Source organism: Aquarana catesbeiana, linkage group LG01 (genome assembly GCF_042186555.1).
Source record: "Aquarana catesbeiana isolate 2022-GZ linkage group LG01, ASM4218655v1, whole genome shotgun sequence".
NCBI lineage: Eukaryota > Metazoa > Chordata > Amphibia > Anura > Ranidae > Aquarana > Aquarana catesbeiana.
Genome location: NC_133324.1, coordinates 867,905,638 through 867,928,374, shown reverse-complemented (window position 1 = coordinate 867,928,374; position 22,737 = coordinate 867,905,638). Strand labels below are relative to the sequence as shown.

General features: G+C 40.1%; 1 protein-coding gene across 12 annotated transcripts in view; it reads right to left on the bottom strand.

Annotated features, from left to right (window-relative positions):
* The window catches only part of PROM1 (prominin 1), a 340,751-nt gene that overhangs the window by 69,116 nt on the left and 248,898 nt on the right, over window positions 1-22,737 (bottom strand). For all 12 annotated transcript variants that reach the window (XR_012237091.1, XR_012237101.1, XR_012237102.1 and 9 more), the window contains 4 exons: window positions 18,284-18,407; window positions 10,172-10,275; window positions 4,149-4,233; window positions 59-205 (listed from right to left, as the gene is read on the bottom strand). Coding sequence is in view for 4 of the 12 variants with exons in the window: in XM_073609697.1 (XP_073465798.1) it covers window positions 59-205; window positions 4,149-4,233; window positions 10,172-10,275; window positions 18,284-18,407 (460 nt within the window). In the remaining 8 variants the exon portion in view is untranslated. The remainder of the gene's footprint in view (window positions 1-58; window positions 206-4,148; window positions 4,234-10,171; window positions 10,276-18,283; window positions 18,408-22,737) is intronic.

Sequence of the window (22,737 nt, the reverse complement as noted above, 5' to 3'; positions counted from 1 at the left end):
CACCCAGCCCAGCTATATGATATGAAATGTGCAAATGTGTTTCAAACTCAATACATACTTCTGACAGAAATGCATCAAAGTCTATGCCATCAATTCCCGTTGCACTGAATTCCAGTAAGTTTTGTTTTCCTTTATCATCAAGCAACACAATGCTGTTCAAGTTGATGTTCATTGTGTCAATCCGTTCTGATATTTCATCTACATACTAAAATACAAAAAACAAAAAAAACAATCAAATACTAGTTACAGTATTCTTAGAAGGACAAAGCCCATGGTCATCCATCACTGCTTTACTTGTATTTAAAGCAACCAAACACTGGGTAGAAACTGAACGAAAAGGACTTTTGAGGAATTTAGGTACTTTCCATTTATATCCACCCAGTTTTTTTTACCATTTGATCACAAGAAGCTAGGAAACCATTTGGCTGAAAGCTAATTGTAATGCTTGTCTTGTTATGCCCAGCATAACACTATAAATGTGTACAGGTGACTGCATCATGCAGCATCTGTATCTGAATACCTAATTTACACATTGGTATTATATTTTAAATTGCAATCAGCTAAAAAAGTAAATTAACACAAAAAAAAAAGAAATTAAAGAAACCTCTGGATATCAACCTTGTGCTGAATCGATATCAACATATACTCCAACACCAGAAGTGTGCAACATGCAGGCTGTTGTCTCAAATAAGGGCCAACAATCACATTTTGAGGCCTCCTAAAGCCCTTTGAATAGATTGGGTAAGGGATAGATTGGGTTCCCTTTCTTTCTTCTTCTGATGTAGCAGGAAAATGACAGGAAAATGACAGGAAATGAGTGTGTTCTACACCAGGGGTCTCCAAACTTTCAAACAAAGGGCCAGTTAATGTCCTTCACGTTTTAGGGGGGGCAAGCTGTGGCCAGTGGGAGTAGAACATGCCTCAGCATCAATGCCCCGGGCTTGGTGGTCAGTAGGGGTTATATAACGCATATGGTCAATGAGATGAGGAACAGTGTCCTATCATTGGTATTAGTATGAAGAATAGTACCCCATCATTGATGTCTATGGGAGGAAAATTGCTCAATTGTTGATGTCAGAGAAAAGATTTTGTTGGTGTCAGTGAGAGGAATAATGCCTCATATCAGTGAGAGGAATAGTGCCCCAAGTGCCTGATAAAAGCAAGCAAAAGACTGCATCCGGCCCACAAGCTGCTGTTTGGAGACTTGGAGACCACTTTTTCTACAGTCAATAATAATAATAAAAATGCAGATCCTGAGATTCTAGAGGCCCCTTTACCACTATAAAGACTTCTTCTTTTCGTGTGGTCTTCAATCATTACCTAAACTGCAGATTATCATACATTGCACATTTCAAATCTCTCAGCTATCGCATATTGGTATAACACAACACATCAGTGTTTAATGCTAAAGTACTTGGGTTAATCCTTGCAAATCTGTAAGGAGTCTATATATTTTCCCCAGGGATCCTTCCCACAAGCTGGAGGAGCAAAATATAATGGAAATTAGAAGAAACCTGAAGTGAGAGAAACATGTAGACTGACTTCTCCTTCTGGAAAGCTGTCTGACTGTCACGCTGACTCATTGGGTTCACTACTTTTTAGGTCATTAGCATGAATAACTATGCAGATCAGAAATAAGTATTTTCAGATAGAGTTCAGCAATAGTAACCTTTGTACTTCTCTCAGCACAGGCTTCCTTTTATTGGCATCTGTCCAAATTAGTGCTAGGGGATGTGTCAGACTGCAAGCTCTTCCAGGGCAGGGATTTACACACATATTCAGGGCTGTCTTTAATATTGATTGGACCCTGGGCAAATATTTTCTTGCCCCCCCCCCACACTCTGAGACGTACAATAAATAGCAGCTCAACTCCAAATCAGTTTACTGAATCAGATCAGGCAGCAATTGTGATTGGTTGCCAAAGGTTACAATGTATCATTACTGCTCACTGACTGGCTGCTAAAGGTTACAGCACACATTATGGCTCACTCATTATATGCTAGAGGTTACAGCACATGACTTCTGCTTATTGATTGGTTGCTAGAGATTACTGTATATCAAAACTGCTCACTGATTGTTTGCTATAGGTTACTGGACATCCTTACTACTCACCAATTGGTTACTAGAGGTTACTGCATATTATTACTGCTCACTGGTTGGTTGCCAGAGGTTATTGCATATTCTTACCGCTCAATGATTGTTTGCATGAGGTTAGTGCACATAATTACTGCTCACTGATTGGTTGCTAAAGGTTATAGCACATTATCTCCTCCTTGCCTGCATACCATGGATTGGTGATGGTGTGGGGACCCATCAATAGACAGAAAACTCCTTGGGATCCTAGGACTCCTGGGATCAGTGGCAATGCTGGGGGGAGGTTGATGGGATCAGTGGCAGTGGTGAGGGGATGAGATTAGTTAGTAGGCAGTACACTGTGGCAAATTCTGAATTATGTACAGCAAAGCTGGAAATCTTTGGCAAGTACAGTATATTTTGTAGTGGGGGATTCTACACTGACCACCAATGTAATGGGGAGTTTTCAATGACCACCAATGTGAGGGGGGTTACACTGACCACCAATGTGAGGGGGAATTTGCACTGACCACCATGTAATGGAGGATTTTACGCCACCCACCAATATAAAGAGGGATTTATAAACTGACATCAATGTAATAGGAGCATTTACACCAACCACCAGTGTAAGGAGGAATTAACATTGACCTCCAATGACCACCACTGATCACCAATGTAATGAAGAATTTACACTGACAACCAATGTAATGGGGATTTTACATCAACAACCGATAAAGAGGGATTTCTACAAGGGGGATTTACAGTCCCCACCAATTTAAAGTGGGCTTCTACATGGACCACCAATGTAATGGAGGATTTAAAACTGACCACAAATGCAAGTTTGGATTTTTTTTAACACTTACCAATATAAAGAGACGTTTCTACACTGACCACTAGTGTAATGGGGATTTACGCTCACCACTAATGTAATGGGGATTTACACTCACCACTGATGTAATAGGAGAATTCACAGTAACCACCAATGTAAAGAGGGATTTACACTGACCACTAAGGTAATGGGGATTTACACTGATCACTGATGTAAGGGAGACCTTCACACTGGCCACTAGTGTGAATGAAAGGATTGTACACCAAGCCCCAATGTAATGAGAATATTTACACTGACCACCAATGTAACTGAGACATTTAGCCTGCGTTCACATTTGTATCGGGAACGCATGCAAAATCACTTTCCTGACACCACAAAAATGTGCTGCTCTTTAGCAGATACACAGTAGTGCCATTAATTGTTAATGACACCCTCAAGCATCTGCTGAGATGTGGGTATTCACATGCACTAAAATTCAGAGTGCTGTGGCATCATGTTATGTTATTTTGAAAAAGTATTGTTTACCTTTGCAGAACAGGTTGATGTTAGGCTTAATGACCACAGTTGCAGGCAAGACTATCCAGCATGCCCCTTTACCTCCCCAGTGGGCAGCATTCATCAGAGGTGATGGTGGATATGACCTCAGGGGGCATGATATACATATGAATTCCACATCTATTTACATATTAATGCTGTCGGTCCACAGCTATTTACACATTAATGTCGCCTCTATTTACATATTAATGCATGTTATTTACTTGTAAACACAGGGTCTGCAGGTGCGTCATCAGTACATGGCAATGGGGCAAAGCTGAGTAGCATTAGTAACAGAACTTCACACTAAGATATTAAGTCACAGCACGGGACTAAAACTTCAAGGGACAAGCCACAACATACAGGGATATACAATGTAATACTGACATATAATCACACACTTAGGTTGGACTTGATGGACTTGTGTCTTTTTCAACCTCACCTACTATGCAACTATGTAAGGGAATTTAAACAGGGATAATTGTCAAGTATGAGGCAGCTGCCTTGGGCACCACAACAATGATGGGGCACAGGGCAGCTGCCCCTTTTGCCCTGCCTTAAAAACGGTCCTGCACATATCATATTATTTAAGTACAATTGAATAAATACTGTAACCTACAAATATAACTGAGCATCCTAATCATTGTATGTCCTGTGAATCCCACTCTTGCCATATCATGAAAACAGCATTCAGCAAAACAATTATTCTTACCATGCTGATGTTAAGGAATTCATTGAGATTAAAAAGATTATCAATCTGAAGTGCAGTAAAAATGCCCTTGTTGTCTTTGCAGTCACTAATTAAAAAAAGAAAAAAAATCAATAGAACGTGACATAATAGGTGATACTGCTTTCTTCTATTATTCATAACTGTTTTTCACCAGTACAGTGTCTCCATTTGTAGTTCTTTCTCCTATCATTTTTACTCTGCAACACTTAATACAACTTGTGTAATCTATATTTTTCCTGCCCTATATCTCTGTCGTAAAGGTGTATTGCGCATACATTGTTTATGTGCTGGTGTAGACCAAATGCTAGTAATATCATATGTTGTGGCTCTCATATGTTCACAAAATCAATCCCACAGCTGACCAACTGTCTGTTTAAGTTTCTGGGTTGGTGTCTGCTGTGTACAGGCGGTTGAGATGAATGGTACTTGGTGTTACAACACAAGGAATCACTTTCCTTTTTCTTTGACATTGAGTTAATTTCTGTGTATGCAGGTGCAGCCTATTTTCTCCACTGCAGATGGCACTCAACCACCGTGACATTGCAGATGAAGGGAAGTCAAGAGGAACATGGTTCCTCTATGGTTTCCTGCGTCACTATGGGAGATATTCAATTGGATGCTGGTGCCCCATGTGACTCTGGCGGCCATCTAGGGTAAGCAAGAGTCTTTTTAAGACCCTGGCTCCTAGGCTTGGTGCGCATTTCGTGTGTGGGTAGTATAGGGACAGGTCACCCGTCTGTCAGGGACAGTAATTAGCAGCAGTGAGAGGTTCCAGAGGAGTAGGGAAAGAGCAGGGACATGCCATCTTTCCTGGAAGCCTACCCATTTGGGTACAGACTGGCCAATATCTCGAGACAGTCCTTGTCTATGCACCCGAGACCTACTGTTATACTCTGAGTTGCAACATTCTTTGAATGCGCCCAGTTAGGTTGTCTTTTCGCCAGGGAGTGGTGCTTTATTGAACTTCAATTACAATACAGTTCTGTTATTACAACTGGACTCTGAGTGTTTACTGCTGCCACACACGCTGCAACTACCCACATATGTACCACAGTGAAGCTGCAGTGTGGTGGCCAATTGTGACCTCAGCTGAGCTTCCTGCAACCCATCTCAAGGCAGCACTGTGGTGGAAACAAGACAGAGGGAAAACAAATGTTATTGTGTGCCTTGACATTAAAGAGGGACAGCAGTCTGCACAACTAATTTGTAATAAAAACATCTCTGAAGCTTCCCTCCAACCACTTTGAATATTATTTTATATATACTGTGATTCTGTATTTGCCAAATATGCTGCAGAAATCTCCCTGAACTAAGTCTGGCTGCATCCATTTTAACTGTGGGCAGCTGAAGCTGCTTCCTGCTCACTTCCTGGATTTACACAGAGGCACATCTTCAGCTCTGCAGTCCTGCAGCTCTGATTGGCCCTCTTATGACTCATCCCCTTTCCCTTCCTGGCAAACTCTCTCTCTCTCGAGAGAGAGAGAGAGAGAGAGAGAGAGAGAGAGAGAGAGAGAGAGAGAGAGAAAGAGAGAGAGAGAGCTGTGCATGATGTCATAAGCCTAGGCTAATGACCAGACAAGAAACAGGAAGTGGGCTATAAAATGTTTTTACTCACAGAAAAAAAGTTTTACTATCGAAAGTTAAAACATCAAGAAGATTTATTCAATGGAAAGTTGAAAAAAAATACTGAAGGTCTGCTTTAAGCCTACATTGATCTGTGCAGATTGGTGCAACTGAACTGAACTGGTGTGAAGAAGCTCTTTCACATGTGTCTGAGTGATGTATGTGCAGGGTGGCCTTGCCATTCCAGGTATAGTATTACTTTTTGTAATCTTGCTGCTCCTTTAACTATAGACAGGTCAGACTTGTAAATTCTCCTCTGTACCAAAGATTATTCCATAACAAAAAAACTATTGTACATATAAAAAAAATAAACACAACACCTTGTCAGGTAAAGCCTCGTACTCACGGTACGAAAATCAGAAGGGGATTATCGTTTGACAGGCTGTTGTCCAAAGTTCTTACCGTTAGTACGCTGCTTTCAACAATTGTTTTCCAATTTTTGCCCAACAAATGTTGGATGACAGGCTAGTAAATTTTTGTCAAATGACAGCTCCACGTCAGATTTTTGGATGGTTAGTACACAAATCCGTCACACAAAAGTCGAAAGTACAAACACGCATGCTCGGAATCAATGCTCACCAAACACAAAATTAGCAGAAGGGGACCAAAGGGTGGCGCTCAAGAGCTGATATTCCTCGTAGTACTTCACTACGTTTGTGTTTGTGGCATGACAATTTGTGTAACGTTAGTATGCAAGACAAGATCCTGGTACACGCCCTTTTGACAAAAATCAGACGCTCGGTTGTCCAACAATCGTACCGTGTGTACGAGGCTTAATACAGAACTAATGTGTTAATGTTAGAAGCAATACACATGCATATGTTATAAAATCACTTTATTATCTTAAAATATATCCAAAGCCAAAACTTTTTTTTTCATTTTTGAAAGATATTTCATCTCACTTCCACTTTCTATTGTGTCTGCAGGACAGGATGTAAAATGAAATCTCACAAATCAGACACAGATGGCAAAAAAAAAAAAAAAAATAGATCTGAGAGGGGTTTTACCCATTCCCTGCTCTTTTCAAAAAGAAAAAGGTTTTGGCTAGATAGATATACTAGCTATAGTTTAGGATTGAAAAATAACCAAGTAATATAATTGTATATAATAGTGATCTCCCACCCTTCAAATAACAAAGAAAAATGACAACCAGTGCTGTTACTTACAACCATAAATATCAAAACCAGTGAAAATTAAATATATACCCCTATATACTAGAGTATAAGTCAAGATTTTCAGCCCTTTTTTTAGGCTGAAAGTGCCCCCCTCGACTTATACTCGAGTCATCGCCGTCTGCCTACATGATCAGCGTGTCATGCAGACAGGCGGTGGCCATTCCACTGTTCATAAGCCGCGCCTTCTCCTCGTCTGTGATAGGCAGAACACTCAATTTCCCAGCAATCAGTGTACAGCCTATCACGGACATTCTCTCATCCTCGTCCGTGGTATGAGGATGAGAGAATGTCCTCGATAGGCTGACCGCTGACTGTTGGGAAATGGAGTGTTCGGCCTATCACAGAAGAGGAGGAGACGCGGCTTTTGAACAGTGGAATGGCTGCCAAATGTTATTATGACAAGCTGATCGGTGGAGGATGCACACGGAGGATGCAGATCGCCGCATGGAGGCTGCAGATCGGCACACTATTCAGAATAGCGCAACAATGACACCTAATTAGTTCAGTGTTCAATACAAAAATATAATGATCAAATATATAAATAATATTCCATGTGCAATGAAAATTTAAAAATTATATAAAAGATAATAAAATTAAGATGTCATAAAAAGAAAAAACAAAACAAGAGTCCAATAGCAATTCTCTTTAAACAACAAAAAGAATGTGATGATAGTCCCAGTGAAGTCCCAATTAAAACACCGCAAGGTATCCACCACCGTATGTGTCTCATCAGACCCGCTCTCATCAGGTGGAAACTCACCAAATTTATTTGCCTTCCCACTCTCATGGTTAGGCTAGTAAGCCATAAGAAACCAGTGTTCAAAGATTCCTCAAAGGGGTTGCAAACCCTCGTTTTTTTTATTTTTTTATTAACAAACATGTCATACTTACCTCCACTGTGCAGTTCATTTTGCACAGAGTGGCCTGATCTGCCTCTTCTGGGGTCCCCCGTCGGCACTGGTAGCTCCTCCCCGCATCGAGTGTCCACGTTGGAGAAGCGCTCTCCTTGGTGGACACCCGTGCGGGCGCGCTCCCGAGTCACCATATGAGCCGGAATGCTTGTTCCCGGCCGGAGCAAGACATCGTTCAGGTAAGTAAAAAGGGAGGGGGGGGTGGTGGAGGGGTTGCAGCACTACAGAAGGTTTTTGCATAGAATACATTAAGGTGAAAAACCACGAGGGTTTACAACCCCTTTAATAAGCCAATCCACTTCTCCACAGGTCCTTGTAGAAATGATGCATATCCATAAGTAAATGAAAAAGAAAGCCTCCACTAGTGTAGTATTGTAAAGCTCAATCTTTAATCTAAAAACAATATCCAGTCCATTCACTGTGAAACATCTTGTATTCAACATTGTATAGCTCATGATATAATCATGCAATCCCCTTCAGTTTCACCACCTCCACGCTGGCTGACGACTATCCAGGGAAATGCCAATTGCTCTCAAAATTATAATGCAATGATTTGCACCCATTTGGGGTGTGACTGGACTGCATCCGGAATCATCGCATTAACATTGTGAGAGCGATTGGCATTTCCCTGGGTAGTCGTCAGCCAGCGTGGAGGTGGTGAGACTGAAGGGGATCATTTGATTATGTCATGAGCTATACAATGTTTGATACAAAATGTTTTACATGTGAGTGGACTGGGTATTGTTTTTAGATTAAAGATTGAGCTTTACAATATTACACTAGTGAAGCCTTTCTTTTTCAAGTACCCATGGATATGCGCCTTTTCTACAAGAAACTGTGGAGAAGTGAATTGGCTTAATAAGGAATCTTTGAACAACTGATTTTTATGGCTTACTGGCCTAACCATGAGAGTGGTAGGCAAATAAATTTGGTGAATTTCGACCTAATGGAAGCGGGTCTGATGCGACACATACGGTGGTGGATACCTTATAGTGTTATTTCCTAATTAGGACATCACTGGGACGATCCTCACATTTTTTTTTTGTTGTTTAACCACTTGCCGACCAACTGCCGTCATTATACGATGGCAGGTGGGCTTGTTTCCACCAATCGCTGAACTAGTACGTCAGCTGCTTCAAAAGCCATAGCAGAAGCACGCGTGCGCGCCCGCTGCACGGCAGGGGCGATGTCCGACGGCCACCCACGATCGCAGGCACGAGAGCCAGAACGGGGATCTGTGTATGTAAACACACAAATCCCCATTCTGACAGAGGAGGAGAGACATATCTGCTGCTCCTAGTAATTAGGAACAGCGATCTGTCTCCTCCTCCAGTCAGTCCCATCCCCTCATAGTTAGAAACACACATGAGGGAACACATTTAACCTCTTGATTGCCTCCTAGTGTTAACCCCTTCCCTGTCAGTGACATTTACACAGTAATCAGTGCATTTTTATAGCACTGGTCGCTGTATAAATGTCAATGGTCCCAAAAAAATGTCAAAAGTGTCCGATCTGTCCGCCACAGTGTCACAGTCCTGCTAAAAATCGCAGATCGCTGCCATTACTAGTAAAAACTAAATAAATAATAAAAATTCCATAAATCTATCCCTTATTTTGTAGACACTATAACTTTTGTGCAAACCAATCAATATACACTTTTTGTGATTTTTTTTTACCGAAAATATGTAGAAGTATACATATTGGCCTAAACTGATGAAGACATTTGTTTTTTTTTTTTAATTTGGGGGATATTTATTATAGCAAAAAGTAAAAAATATTGTCTTATTTTTCAAAATTGTTGTTTTTTTTGTTTATAGCGCAAAAAATAAAAACCGCGAGGTGATCAAATACCACCAAAAGAAAGCTCTATTTGTGTGAAAAAAAGGACACCAATTGCGTCCGCACAATTGTTAGTTAAAGCAACGCAGTGCCGTATCACAAAAAATAGCCTGGTCATTAAAGGGGGAAAATCTTCCTGGGATGAAGTGGTTAAAGAGACTGCTATTGGACTTTTTTTTTGTTTTTCTTTTTATGACATCTTAATTTTATTATCTTTTATATATTTTTTACATTTTTACATTTTCTTTGCACATGGAATATTATATATATATTCGATCATTATATTTTTGTATTGAACACTGAGCTAATTATTTGTCAGTGTTGTGCTACTGTGAATTTGGCTATATATGCACTTTGGTATATACATTTCATTTTCACTGGTTTTAATATATAATATTAATATATAATTCAAATGTAATGTCTATGGGTGTCATCAGACACCATGATCGATTCCTACCTGTACACTTTTTCAAATGTAAGATTAACATTGGCATTTTGGTATAAGACTCCAGACAAGTAATTTTTCCACTGTGAGTTCAGCAGATAAGGGGTATCCAGAACCTACAGAATGCACAGAATTATGTTCAGTACAACACATCAGATACACAACCATAAACAGCACACATAGAACGATTATACTGACAATGAGAAAATTATCATACTCTAAAATAAATGCTAAAGCTGAACCCTGCAAATTAGAAAAAATCTACCTTTGGGGGTAGGGGTGTCTAGGGGTGCAGGGATAAGGTGTATTACTTACCACATTCAATGGCAGGCTCCCTCAATTCATGCAACCAGTTTAGGATTGCTGCCTCACTAAGGCACACTCAGCCCTTGTAACTTGCTTGTGTTCTCCACATATAATGCAGGGTTTATAGCCCTCCACTGCACATGATGATGCTGAGAGACTGATCACAGATCACCCACAGTCTATTGCTTCAGGTAATATAAGGACAAGTCTAGAGCCTGTGGCACCAAAGGATGGGGTAATACAACTTATCCCAGCACTGTGAATTCTCATGTCAGTGAATTGTCACAGAGCAGGTGTCCCCAACTGAGGACTTCTCTAACCAACTGCTCTGGTGACCATTTAAAATGCTTGGGATTTTCCCTCCATGTCAATAGTCTCCCCAGTGGGTAAGGAGACAGCACTTAAAACTTGACAAAAGATCTAACCTTTCCCCACTCTGTCCCAAAATAAAAAATTAAAACAATTTTCCTTTACACAAACTTTAATAACTTGTTCAGCTTTGTAAGCCAATATAAATGAATTTCTGTTTCAACAAAATAGCACCAAGTCTGTAAATCTTGTCAAAGCAGATTCACTTTTATATGATAATATCATCTGTATGTGATCATCATCCATCCAAAGAAACGTTATTCTGGGTGGATTCTGGATGGGCCCAAAAGCAAGATAAGTATGTATATGGTAGACTGTAATCATTACACCTTCTTGCCAGTGAATGTATTGTATGTAATTTTTTTGAAACAGTTTTTCTCCTTAGGTATTACTATTTTCAAGAAGGTTTCACATCACTGGCTCACATCTAAGAAGCACGTAATATTTTATTTTAAATTGCAATGTGTCTTCATGACTATTCTATTAGTATTTGTAGACACATGAACAGATAACATGGTTAGCACCTAATACCTTCCATACTAAGCAGTATAGATATGTGAGCATAATGGAACACCAAAGGTCCTCAGGGGCAGTATTGTGACAGATGACCAGTAACCCCAGCCTAGCGATAAGGTGCCCCATGAAGTCATTTTACAGTAATTGCAGCTTAAGAGAATGTTGTAATGGTTCAATCAATCCTTAGAAAATATATGAACTAGAGCTCATTTTAAAATGATTATGGATTCATTCGGTAAGGCTCATATTTAAAATATTTCTGTCCTTCCTTATTCCAAGTTATGCTATTGCATCTAAGTTGTGAGGGGTGTGGATGAATCAGGTATTTAGAAAAACTATTTGTACATTTGTTAGCTGTACAGCAATATGAAATTCTTGGTGTTTCAGCCTAAGGCAGCTGTCTGAAAAGAGGTTACTTCTCTTGAAATGTGCTAACATTAAAGACACACCACATGAAACGTGGCTTCTAAAATCTTTTTGTGGCTCAACACTACTTTCTTTGTATCTGACATGTTCTCAAATAGTACAAGACAGTGGGGCTTCTTTGTGTAATGATAGTGAGGATATATATTTGTTATGTAACATTATGCAGATTTACTATAGGATCTAACTTTTATCTGCAAGATGTGTAAAATGATGATGCAATTTGCAACTTTTGACCTGGTTAAGGCAGAGTAACATCAGCAGTCTAGAATGATCATAGATTGTAGGCTCCTTGAGGGTAGGGACTGATGTGAATGTACAATGTATATGTAAAGCGCTGCGTAAATTGACGGCGCTATATAAGTACCTGAAATAAATAAATAAATAAATCATGAATGGTTTATACACCAGACTGGGTGCAACGGCACTGGCAGGAAATAGATGCCAATGTATACAGAATTCTTGTACTGTAAGGATTTCTAATGCTGGAATAAATATATCAAGACTAGGCAGAACTCTTTCTCAATTCCCAGAAGCCAACCAATGTAGTGGAAACTCATAGTGTATATTCCAGGAAACCCAATGAAAAAAAGTGTTTCTGGTAACCAAATGAATAAATGACAAAAAAATATAGCAAAGGTCTTGCGAGCTACCAAATCAAAGTTCTCCTATCTTATAATAGTGTAATGACAGCTGCTAGCACTAATCACGTCCCATACTAACGAGTTAGAATCACAGATAAATAAATAAATCATGTGCTGCGCTATCCCCTTAATGATCTGCTGAACCTGCAGCAAAAACCTAAAAAACAAAATTGTTAATTAAAGTGATGTGTCTATAAATCAAATCCAAGAATATAATAATAATATATAAGCGACTAAAGTCGTCATTCAGCTTACAGCATCATAGGTTTTAGATTTTTGCTGCAGGTTCAGCAGATCATTAAGGGGAGAGCGCAACAAAATGAATAAGTGTGTTGTCATTCTCTGAACTCCCTAGTGGGGAAAAAGTAAACTACTAAGCCCAATAATCTACTGACAATTGTAGTGTCAGTTTCCTAAACATGGTAATATAATCATAGTCTAATCTTTGGTTGTTGTTTAGCGAGAAAATCATGACATGGGTCACTGTTATTTAAATGGAAAAACAGAAAGGGCAAGTCTAAAAGCACGGTGAAAAATGTGTTGTGCTAATCCGGTCAATGAAATCTGTTTCTGCTTTTAGCCTACTATATTTCAGTAGGAACCTGAAGGTCTGAATGTTATAGGACTAGATCTGAACCCAGGACCTTAGTTGGGTCTGGCAGTAGCGTTTCTTGCTGTGCCACCTGAGATGCTGGACAGATCCTTGTCTGTTCCTTTGAACAACCTTACTTTCTATTTTGTTTCTTGTGACCTTTGAACTCCTTGCGCCTCCTATGCACTTCCTATTTAAGCCATGCCTTTGCACTTCCTGTTTACCAGAATACTGTGCTCTTCTCCAACCAACATCTTGCTCGATTATGCCTCCACTTGATTCCAACCTGCAACCACTTGTTACTGACAAATGGTTTGTTTACAGACCACTCTTCTTCTTCATCCCTACCTGCTACATCTTCTACCAGATACCAGCTTACTCACATCCTGAGGACCACAACCTGGTACTAGTATGCAGCAAAGCCCATCTCTACCATCAGGAGCTCTGGTTAAGACCGGCTAATGCCTAGGCACTATGCCTCAGGTGAGGCCATGCCACCTGCCAGGGGACCTGCTTGTGCATTATCCTGCTGGTTTGTGTGTACCTTTCTGCAGCTATAGTTAATGGCCTTCAAGCCTGACCCCTGATTGTGACAGAATGTTAGCTTTGGCTCTGAGTGTTGTATTGAAGCTTACAGTGATAAACAAGACCTGTTCGCGGAAGCAGACCTGAAGTGCACAAAATGTATTTTAACCTGCAATAATGTCATGCAATCATTTTTGAGTTATTCAGGCTAATAATTATATAAACTGATTCTACTGGTTTGTATGAAGAGGCCCAGAGCAAAAGGGTCGGAAGGATAAGGGCAGAGCTTACATGACTGGGCTTAAAGTCACCACCGGGTGAACTTCCAACCCACCTGCCACTTTTTTGAAGAAAGCAGGTAAATAGGGTCTTGCAGTTGTTTGAGTCATAGCAGCTGTTGGGGTCTCAAGGTACTTGTACGTGGCTTTTTGGATAAAAATGTAAACTGGGTAAGAACCCATCTTGGTTCAGGCATTCCCTATGGGATCCCCTATGAGTGGTTAAGTGTCAGTGAACTGGTTATTTATATCATGAGCTAAATCTGCTGTTGATTGTGCAATCATCTCCGAGTTGACGTGGTATGGCTGGAGGCCAAACTTCAAAGGACCCAATTTGAATTGTGTGTGACCTGATTTTTATAATTTATGAATTACTTAAACATTTTTGCTAATAAAAGGAGGCTATGGGCCATTAAACTACACTTTTGTTGCATGCTGGATGTTTATTAGTAATTTATTGTTGTATAAGAATAATGATGAAGAAGTTTGGGAGACGGGTCTTTTTTAATGCCTTAGTCATGAACATCACAAATAAATTAGTAATCGCTCAGTGGTGGCTGCTTGAGAGCTGAGTCCCATTCTGAATGTTTTACAGACTAATAAATACAATGGTCATTTTTTAAAACCTGTGCATGTACAGTATAACTTAAAGTGGATGTAAACCCTCACATATACCCAGTGAAGTGAACAGCCTCAGACGATACACAAAGATAACACAAATCTCCCTACATAAGTCTTACATGTATATCTGCTGTCTTCAGATTAATATATTCTTTAGAAAGTTCAGATCGTGTTAAGAAATTTTCTCTTCCTGTTTTCAGCACTGAGTGTGAATTCTGGGCACACAGACAGCTGATTGGAGGAAAGACACCCCCCCCCCAGAGACTCTCAGAGCTGTTCTATGAATAGTTTAGCTCTCTGCTAATCTATTTATAGCTCCCTCCCCGAGACAAAATTCATCCAAGTTTTATCTCCTGTGACGGAGAACTTGTCAGAAGTTATCATGCTGATAACAGAAGAATGGTGCAGGAGAAAGCTACTGGACTTAGTGCTTTGAAGAGAGAAAAAAAACACTGCAGATATAAGTGCCCAGCTCAAATTTCATGAATCAGGTTTACATCCACTTTAACCACTTAACGACCTCCCGCCGCAGATACACTGCGACAGAGTGGCTCTATTGCGCAAATCGTTGTACCGGTAGGCCGATTCATGTAATAGATACAGCGCATGCGACGCCAGAGCCGATGCGCGCGGCCGACGGCCGCAATGTCTGTCGGACACCCGCGATCGCTCCACGAAGAGGCAGAACGAGGATCTGCCAACATAAACAAAGCAGAGCCCCGTTCTGTCAGGGGAGTACATTGTGATCGTCTGTTCCTAGCGATCAGGAACATCGATCTCTCTGTACTCCCAGTCAGTCCACTCCCCCCACAGTTAGAAAGCACCTCCCTAGGACACACTTAACATTTTGATTGCCCCTGGTGTTAACTCCTTCCCTGCCAGTGTCATTTATACAGTAATCAGTGCATTTTTATAGCACTGATCGCTGTATAAATGTCACTGGTCCCAAAAAAGTGTCAAACGTGTCCGATCTGTCTGCCGCAATGTCGCAGTCCTGCTAAAAATCGCTGGTCACCGCCATTACTAGAGAAAAGAAAAATAATAATAAAAATGCCATAAATCTAGCCCCTATTTTGTAAACGCTATAACTTTTGCACAAACCAATCAATATACGCTTATTGCAATTTTTTTTTACTAAAAATATGTAGAAGAATACGTATTGGCTAAAACTGATGAAGAAATTCGTTTTTTTTTTTGCATTTTTTGGGATATTTATTATAGCACAATGTAAAAGATATTGTGGTTTCTTTTTAATTGTCGCTCTTGTTTTGTTTATAGCGCAAAAAATAAAAACCGTAGACATGATCAAATACCACCAAAAGAAAACTCTTTTTGTGGGGAAATAAAGGAAATTTTTTGTTTGGGTACAACGCCACACGACTGCGCAATTGTCAGTTAAAGCGACCCAGTGCCGTATCATAACAAAAAGGCCTGGTCATTAAGGGGGTAAATCTTTCCGGGGCTGAAGTGGTTAAATACAGAGTTGATCCTATCAAGTTAGGGGTTACCATTACTCTAAGCAGCATAGATTCTGAAATCTCCCCTCAGGCCTTAAAAACTGTAAATGTTTTGTGGATGTGTAAGAGCTCCCGGAACTCTAGAAATATACTTCAAAGCTGTGAGGAATCCATATATGTTTCAGAGGAAAGAGAAAAGTTATAGACTGCTGGAGGACATATGTGAGATTTTATTATATATTATCGCATTAAGTGTATATATATATATATATATATATATATATATATATATATATATATATATATATATATATATATATAGTCCGAAGTTTCTTTTCTTTTGTATTTTTTGAGTGGTACGTGGCTAGAACTACTGTCAGTTTTTAACTGCTTTCAGTGTCCTTGCTGGGGAGATTCCCCTTTCGGTTTGTCTTGGTGACCAGTGTCACTGGTACTGAAAGTAAAGGGGAAATTCAACGTTTTTCATTTTCACCAGAGCAAGAAAAGAGGGAAAATCTTTCAACAGGGACAATTTTTATGGTGACAACAGTCTAAATAGAAAAAGAGAGAGAACACTCTCTCTGGGATGGTGGGATTTTTCGAGGGAGATGGTGTGTCAGTAGTGGTAAGCCAGTACTGTACAAATTAGTAAAATTCAATTTTTTATTACAAAAATATTAAAAATGTATATGCATTGCAGACATACAAAAACATCAAAAATGATGACCATATAGTGATTAGTTCAAAGAATCATTTGTGATTAGTCAGCCGACATGTTTCGCGAGAGGTTTTCGCTTCATCAGGGGATAAACGACATCACAGATTTATTCTACACTATTGGTATAGATCTATAGAGTAAATCAGCCACCACCATTGCCAAACGTCACCTAGTACCCCAACTGAAGCATAATATCCATGGGTGCCAGATCCCAAGGGATAACGCCGACAAGGAAACCGGACCGCACATAAAGCAAGGCAAGAATCTAAAAAGGGGGTGCCATGCTGTTACACTCCAATGGAGGAAGACAAGTGCCTGCCAATAACAGATGGGTAGTGGCCGGGTGCGTCTGTCAGGAGTGACAACTGTCTAAGAGGCCATTTTCCTCAAAGGAATTTCTACTTTTCTCCTGGTGTAAATACAGGACAGGAATTGAAGGGGATTTTCCCTGATGGGACACTGATGGCAAAAAACTGTGGTTATAACTATTCCATACTCTATCCAAGTTTTGGCTTTAGATATAGTTTAACTTAAAAAGTAATTTTAGTTGAGGCATTTATTATTTAGGTAGCATGGACAAAAATGTCAAATATCTCAGTCAGGTTTAGGAACATTTACAACTGTTGGTAGGTTTATTGGCCCTAGTATGTGCATGTATGAATGTGAGTTAGGGACCTTAGATTATGAGATGCACGAGGGCAGGGACTGATGTTAATATGCAATATATATGTAAAGTGCTGCGTAAATTGACGGAACTATATAAGCACCTGTAATAAATGAATAAAATAATTAAATAAAATCCAAGTGTTTTGGGGATAGTATGGTAGTTCTTTTAAAGCCCTATCATGTTTCTTTGGTGGCCCTGCAAGTTAACAGCCTATATAAAAATACTGTATTTTGAATTTAAATTAGAAACAAAGTCTATGGTTAATATATAAAAGTTAAGCAATTCTGGGAAGTAGAAAAATTCCAAGCTGGCCACTGTGGTGCCTGGAGCTCAGTTTGAAAGTTGGTGATTGACAGTTCTAGTCTTTCATACAGGCTGCAGCTTGAGAAGGTATGCACTACAACATGATCTAAAAGGAGAGGTAAATGGGATTCCTGCCCAAAGCTTCATATTTGTATGGATTATATGTCGACATGCAGAGCTCCTGCATGTATTGTGATTGCTCACATCACATACCAAAAAAACATTTTTACAATGATCTGCTAATAATGGCTTTTTTCAAATGAAGAGCAAGTTAACATCAGTAGACAAGACCAAATACAATGTCTACAGATTTACTTTATTGATTGAACATGATTTACTACTTTATACGTAACTTATAGAAATGTTAATTATGCCTAAGCAGTACTCTGTCTTGAATGCTAAAATAGCAGTACAATTCCTGTGCCTACAGCCCCATTGCTGTGTATCTGCACTGCTGCCTGCTGCCTTTAACTGCTAGTCTCAATAGATTTGGAGTGAGATTTGGTGATGTCACTACTGCGTTACTCATTGTTCTCCTTGCTGGAAAGGATATGCAATGCAACAATCTCCCTGCTTTTGTTTTTCGCTATGTATTTTGTAGATGAAGTGCTGTCTCCAACTCTCCTGCTGTACCATTTTCCAACTCTCCACAGTAGCCCCAGGCCCTAAGTCAATCAAGATTATATTAATAAAAATAATCCTCACCTTAAACAAAGACTTGTCTTGAAATGGCTCACATACCAGCTTTTCAACATTTCCACCAGCCAGGAATGTGATGATTACAACAAGCATAAGGACCCAGGAGAAGAGGAAGCTAAATCCAACACCACTGTGTAACAACAAATAAAGACAATATTAAAGAAGAAAAAGACATTGGGATAATTATACTTATTTTCAATAAAAGTGACAGTTATTTTCAGCTAAGTTCAATGAGACTTGAAATTCACAGTCACACTGATAAATCAGAGAGCCATATCCTTATGTTAAAGATTTGGGAATCAAATCTCATTTGTTAATGTGGGAGCAATAAGAAGCAGAGCAACTGCACAATTCAGACAGGTTTCTTGATTTTATTTCCCTTCATGATATGCAAAATAAATGCATAGTTAATATTATTAACATTATACAGGGTTTATTCAGCCTCAGCGGTTTGTGCAGCCCTTTACAATATAAAAGAAGACAGGTAAGTTACAACACAACTCAATACAAGAGGGTTAGGAGGGCCCTGCTCCTTATCAGAATGTTGTGAATTGTACATGTATTCAAAGATGCTCCGTCCCTTGAAATTGAACAAAAGAAGAAAACATCTCCCTTGGGACTTTGTTGTAGCCAGAAAGATACAAAGATAAATATAAAAGACAGCTTTTTATTGTCCAAACAAGTATAAAAGATGAGCATTAAAAACCCTGGTCTTTGAATATGCATAGATAATACCCTCACAAAATGCTCATATGAAACATCAATGTATGATAACAAAATACTGATGAGCCACAAGATTCCCAATGCGTTTTTATTGTTGAGAAATCTTCATCAGGGGATAGATGTGCTTTGCTCATCTATAGAGGGCCCTGCTCACGAGAGCTTAAAATCTAGTTGGAAGTGGCAAGTGGTAAAAAAGGGTATATTATGATCTGGGTTTTGGAAAGATTTCGTTTGAGGAAGTGGTGTGACATCCATACTGATATATCAGTTAGTAAGTTAGCAATGCAAGAGGTAGACTGAAGGGGTGAGGTGCAGAGTAGATGAGTAGATTTAGGTATCATCAGCATAGGTATTGAAAGCTGAGGAAGGTTATCAAGTGACCAAGGAAGGAAGTATAGATAAAGAAGGAAAGGGGTCTGAGAACAAAGCCTTTGGTGATAGGTAGGAGGAGATCCACAAACGAGTAGTGTCATGGTGCCACAGGAGTAGTCAACAGTATCAAAGGCAGCCAAAATACCTAGCAGTTTGAGTATGAAGTAATGGCTATTGGTTTTAACAGTTAGTAAATCATTGGTGAGTATCAGTAGGGTAGTTTCTGTGGAGTGTTCTGACTGAAAGCCAGACTATACTATATATATATATATATTGTATATCATGAGAAAGTGATGAGAGATCTCCCCAAATTGAGGCAATGCCATTTTACACAGCTATCATTGAAACAAGTGTCTCTACTGGAAACTTTCCCCTCAATCCCTGAGAATTATAGCACTCGTGGACATGGCCATTGGGAATGGTACTATTTGTACTAAAATAAAAAATATGCAAAATACGTGTGCAAAATGTGACAATGGATTAAAGTGATTGTTCACCAATGCCAGAAGTCTGCCACTAACAATAGGTGAGTTGGAAACTTTGGTGCATGAAGAGAACTATGAATTAATTGGTATTGCTGAATCTTGGCTTCATTCTTCACATGACTGGGCTATTAATATTCCTGGCTATGCTCTCTTTTGTAAAGACGGGTAAAACAGAGCGGTGGTGGTGTCTGTCTCTATGTGAGAAGTGATCTCAATGCGAGTGTGAAAGAGGACCTAGTTGATGGAGAGTGTGATGAGGTTGAAGCATTATGGGCGGAACTTCACATGGGTGTGTGTACTACAAAGGTAATCATTGGAGTTTGTTATAGGCCACACAATGTTAATGAGGAGGTGGAGACTCGGCTCCTTGCAGATAGAAAGGGCTGCAAGGGATGGGACAGTGATAATAATGGGGGATTTTTACGACCTGGAAATTGACTGGAGTAATGGCATTGCAGGGACAGTTAAAGGACAAAAATGTATTAAAAACATGTATAAACCGATTACAATTTTATGGTTCGGTTCATAGAGGTCCTGACTAGGAATGATGCTCTGCTGGACCTGGTAATCTCAAACCATACAGAGCTTCTTACTAATGTTCATATAAATGAACATCTGGGTAGCAGTGACTATAACATGATTTCATTTAATGTTAGCTGTATGCAAGAAGCACATATTGGGCATATAAAACACTTAAAGTGGTTGTAAACCCACTTTTTGGACTGCTACCTATAGGTAAGCCTACAATAAGGCTTACCTATAGGTAGTGGAAATATCTCCTAAACGTGCGGCGTTTAGGAGATACTTCACTTGTAGTCCACCGAAAATTCCAATGATGCATGCGCGGGGAAGAAATGAAACTAAGTGCCGTTTCTTCCCTAGCCTGTGCCGTTAATCACGGCTCCCGTACGCATGCGTGGGAGTGATGTCATGCAGCTCTGGTGAATCACAGAGCCAGAGTCCGCAGCCCAAAAGGAAAAGGGGCCAGAAGATTGACGCTGCCTACACAGGGCACATCGCTGGATTCTTTTGCAGGTAAGTGGCACATAATGGGCTAGTATGCGATGCATACTAGCCTATTATGCTTTTCATTTGCAGGCTTTTCAGCGTGCAAAAGAGGAAGTAAAACCCATCAGGGTTTACTTGTGACGCTCATGGGGGGCATAAATGTTAACTAGTACAAGGGGGTGATTGTTGAAGATGGCTGTGTCAAAGTGTGTACACAAATTATGTCCGCTTTTTGGGATATTGTTTCTTTCCACATAAGTCTGCGTTTAAATGGGCTGTTGAGTCCTTTAACATTAAGTGTAACAATTTTTAGTGACATGTGTAATAGAGTAAGGGTGCTGCAAAATGCCCAAATAGAGAGTACACATTAGTCCTCCATCCAAAGAACTCATAGGGGTGGAATAAGAGAAATATGTGACATTGTAGATAACAGCATAATAGTTAGAAAGGGGATCAGTAAAACATTGCAATATACAGTGGAACCTTGGTTTGCGAGTAACGCGGTTAACGAGCGTTTCGCAAACCGAGCACTGTATTTGTAAAAATCCTAACTCGGTTTGCGAGTGTTGTCTTGCAAAACGAGCAGGATTCAGGCCAAAAGCGGTGTGCAGTACTGCATTTGGCCTGAGGTGGGGGGCGTTGAAGCTGAGCAGAGCCGAAAGTTGCCGATCGGCGCCGTTCGGAAATGCACGGAAAGGCCAGAGGATAGTTCGGCTAACCTCAGAAAAAGCTTGTGAATGGAGTCTTTCCGAGGTTTGCCGAAGTGTCCCTCGGGCCTTTTCAGCCCTTTCAGAGGCTCTCTGGCGCCCCCCTGCCTCTGGCCGCATGCAGTATTGCATCCCATTGAAGTCAATGCGGAACAAATTATTTTCGTTTCTATTGACTTTAATGGGAAAACTCTCTTTGATATGCGAGTACATTGGATTATGAGCATACTCCTGGAATGGATTATGCTCGTAATCCGAGGTTCCACTGTACTGTAAGTATAAGAACAAAAAAACAGCATGGTGTGCATGGCACATCTGTAACCTGGGGAGTGGAGAGACAAGAGGTGGTTATCCATTCAGGAGAGTTAGTAGCTGGAGAGATAGGTCAGGAGAGCACTTTACCCAACATTCTCATTAGTGGTTAGATTGTTACCAGGAGCTTTGTGGGGTACCCCCATTGATAGACCACGTTGTCGTCTCTCAGTACCTTAGTTGGAGAGAATTATTTCCGCATCTGTGTAGTAGTGGCAGAGATGTCAGCAAAAAATAGTATTTTTTCGTCATACTTACCTGTAAAAATCTTTTTCTTTGAGTACATCACGAGACACAGAGTGAGGCTATTATCCCTTACTTACTGGGTTATACTTCATCTCCAGTTGATTGGACACTGGTAGACCAAAGGTCTTTAAACAGGAAGTGATCCCCTATATAACCCCTCCCATACAGGAAGTACTTCAGTTTCGTAGCAAGAACTTAATCCTCAAAAAGAGGGGAGGGGCCTCTGTGTCCCGTGATGTACTCAAAGAAAAGGATTTTACAGGTAAGTATGATGAAAAAAATCCTATTTTCTTTATCATACATCACGGGACACAGAGTGAGGCTATTATACCTTACTTACTGGGATGTCCCAGAGCAATAGCCTTGAGGAGAGGGAGACACCCTGCCAAAACAATAGCTATCAGACCTATATGGCAGCCCTGTGTCCGAAAGCCGAATCCTCGGCTGCTCGAACATCCACCTGTTAAAATTTTGTGAACGTATGCACTGAAGACCAGGTGGAAGCCTTAAAAATCTAAGCCACAGATACCCGATGGTGAAAAGCCCAGGAGGTTCCTACATCCCTGGTAGAATGAGCTCTCACCCTAAAGGGAGGAGCCCTACGTTT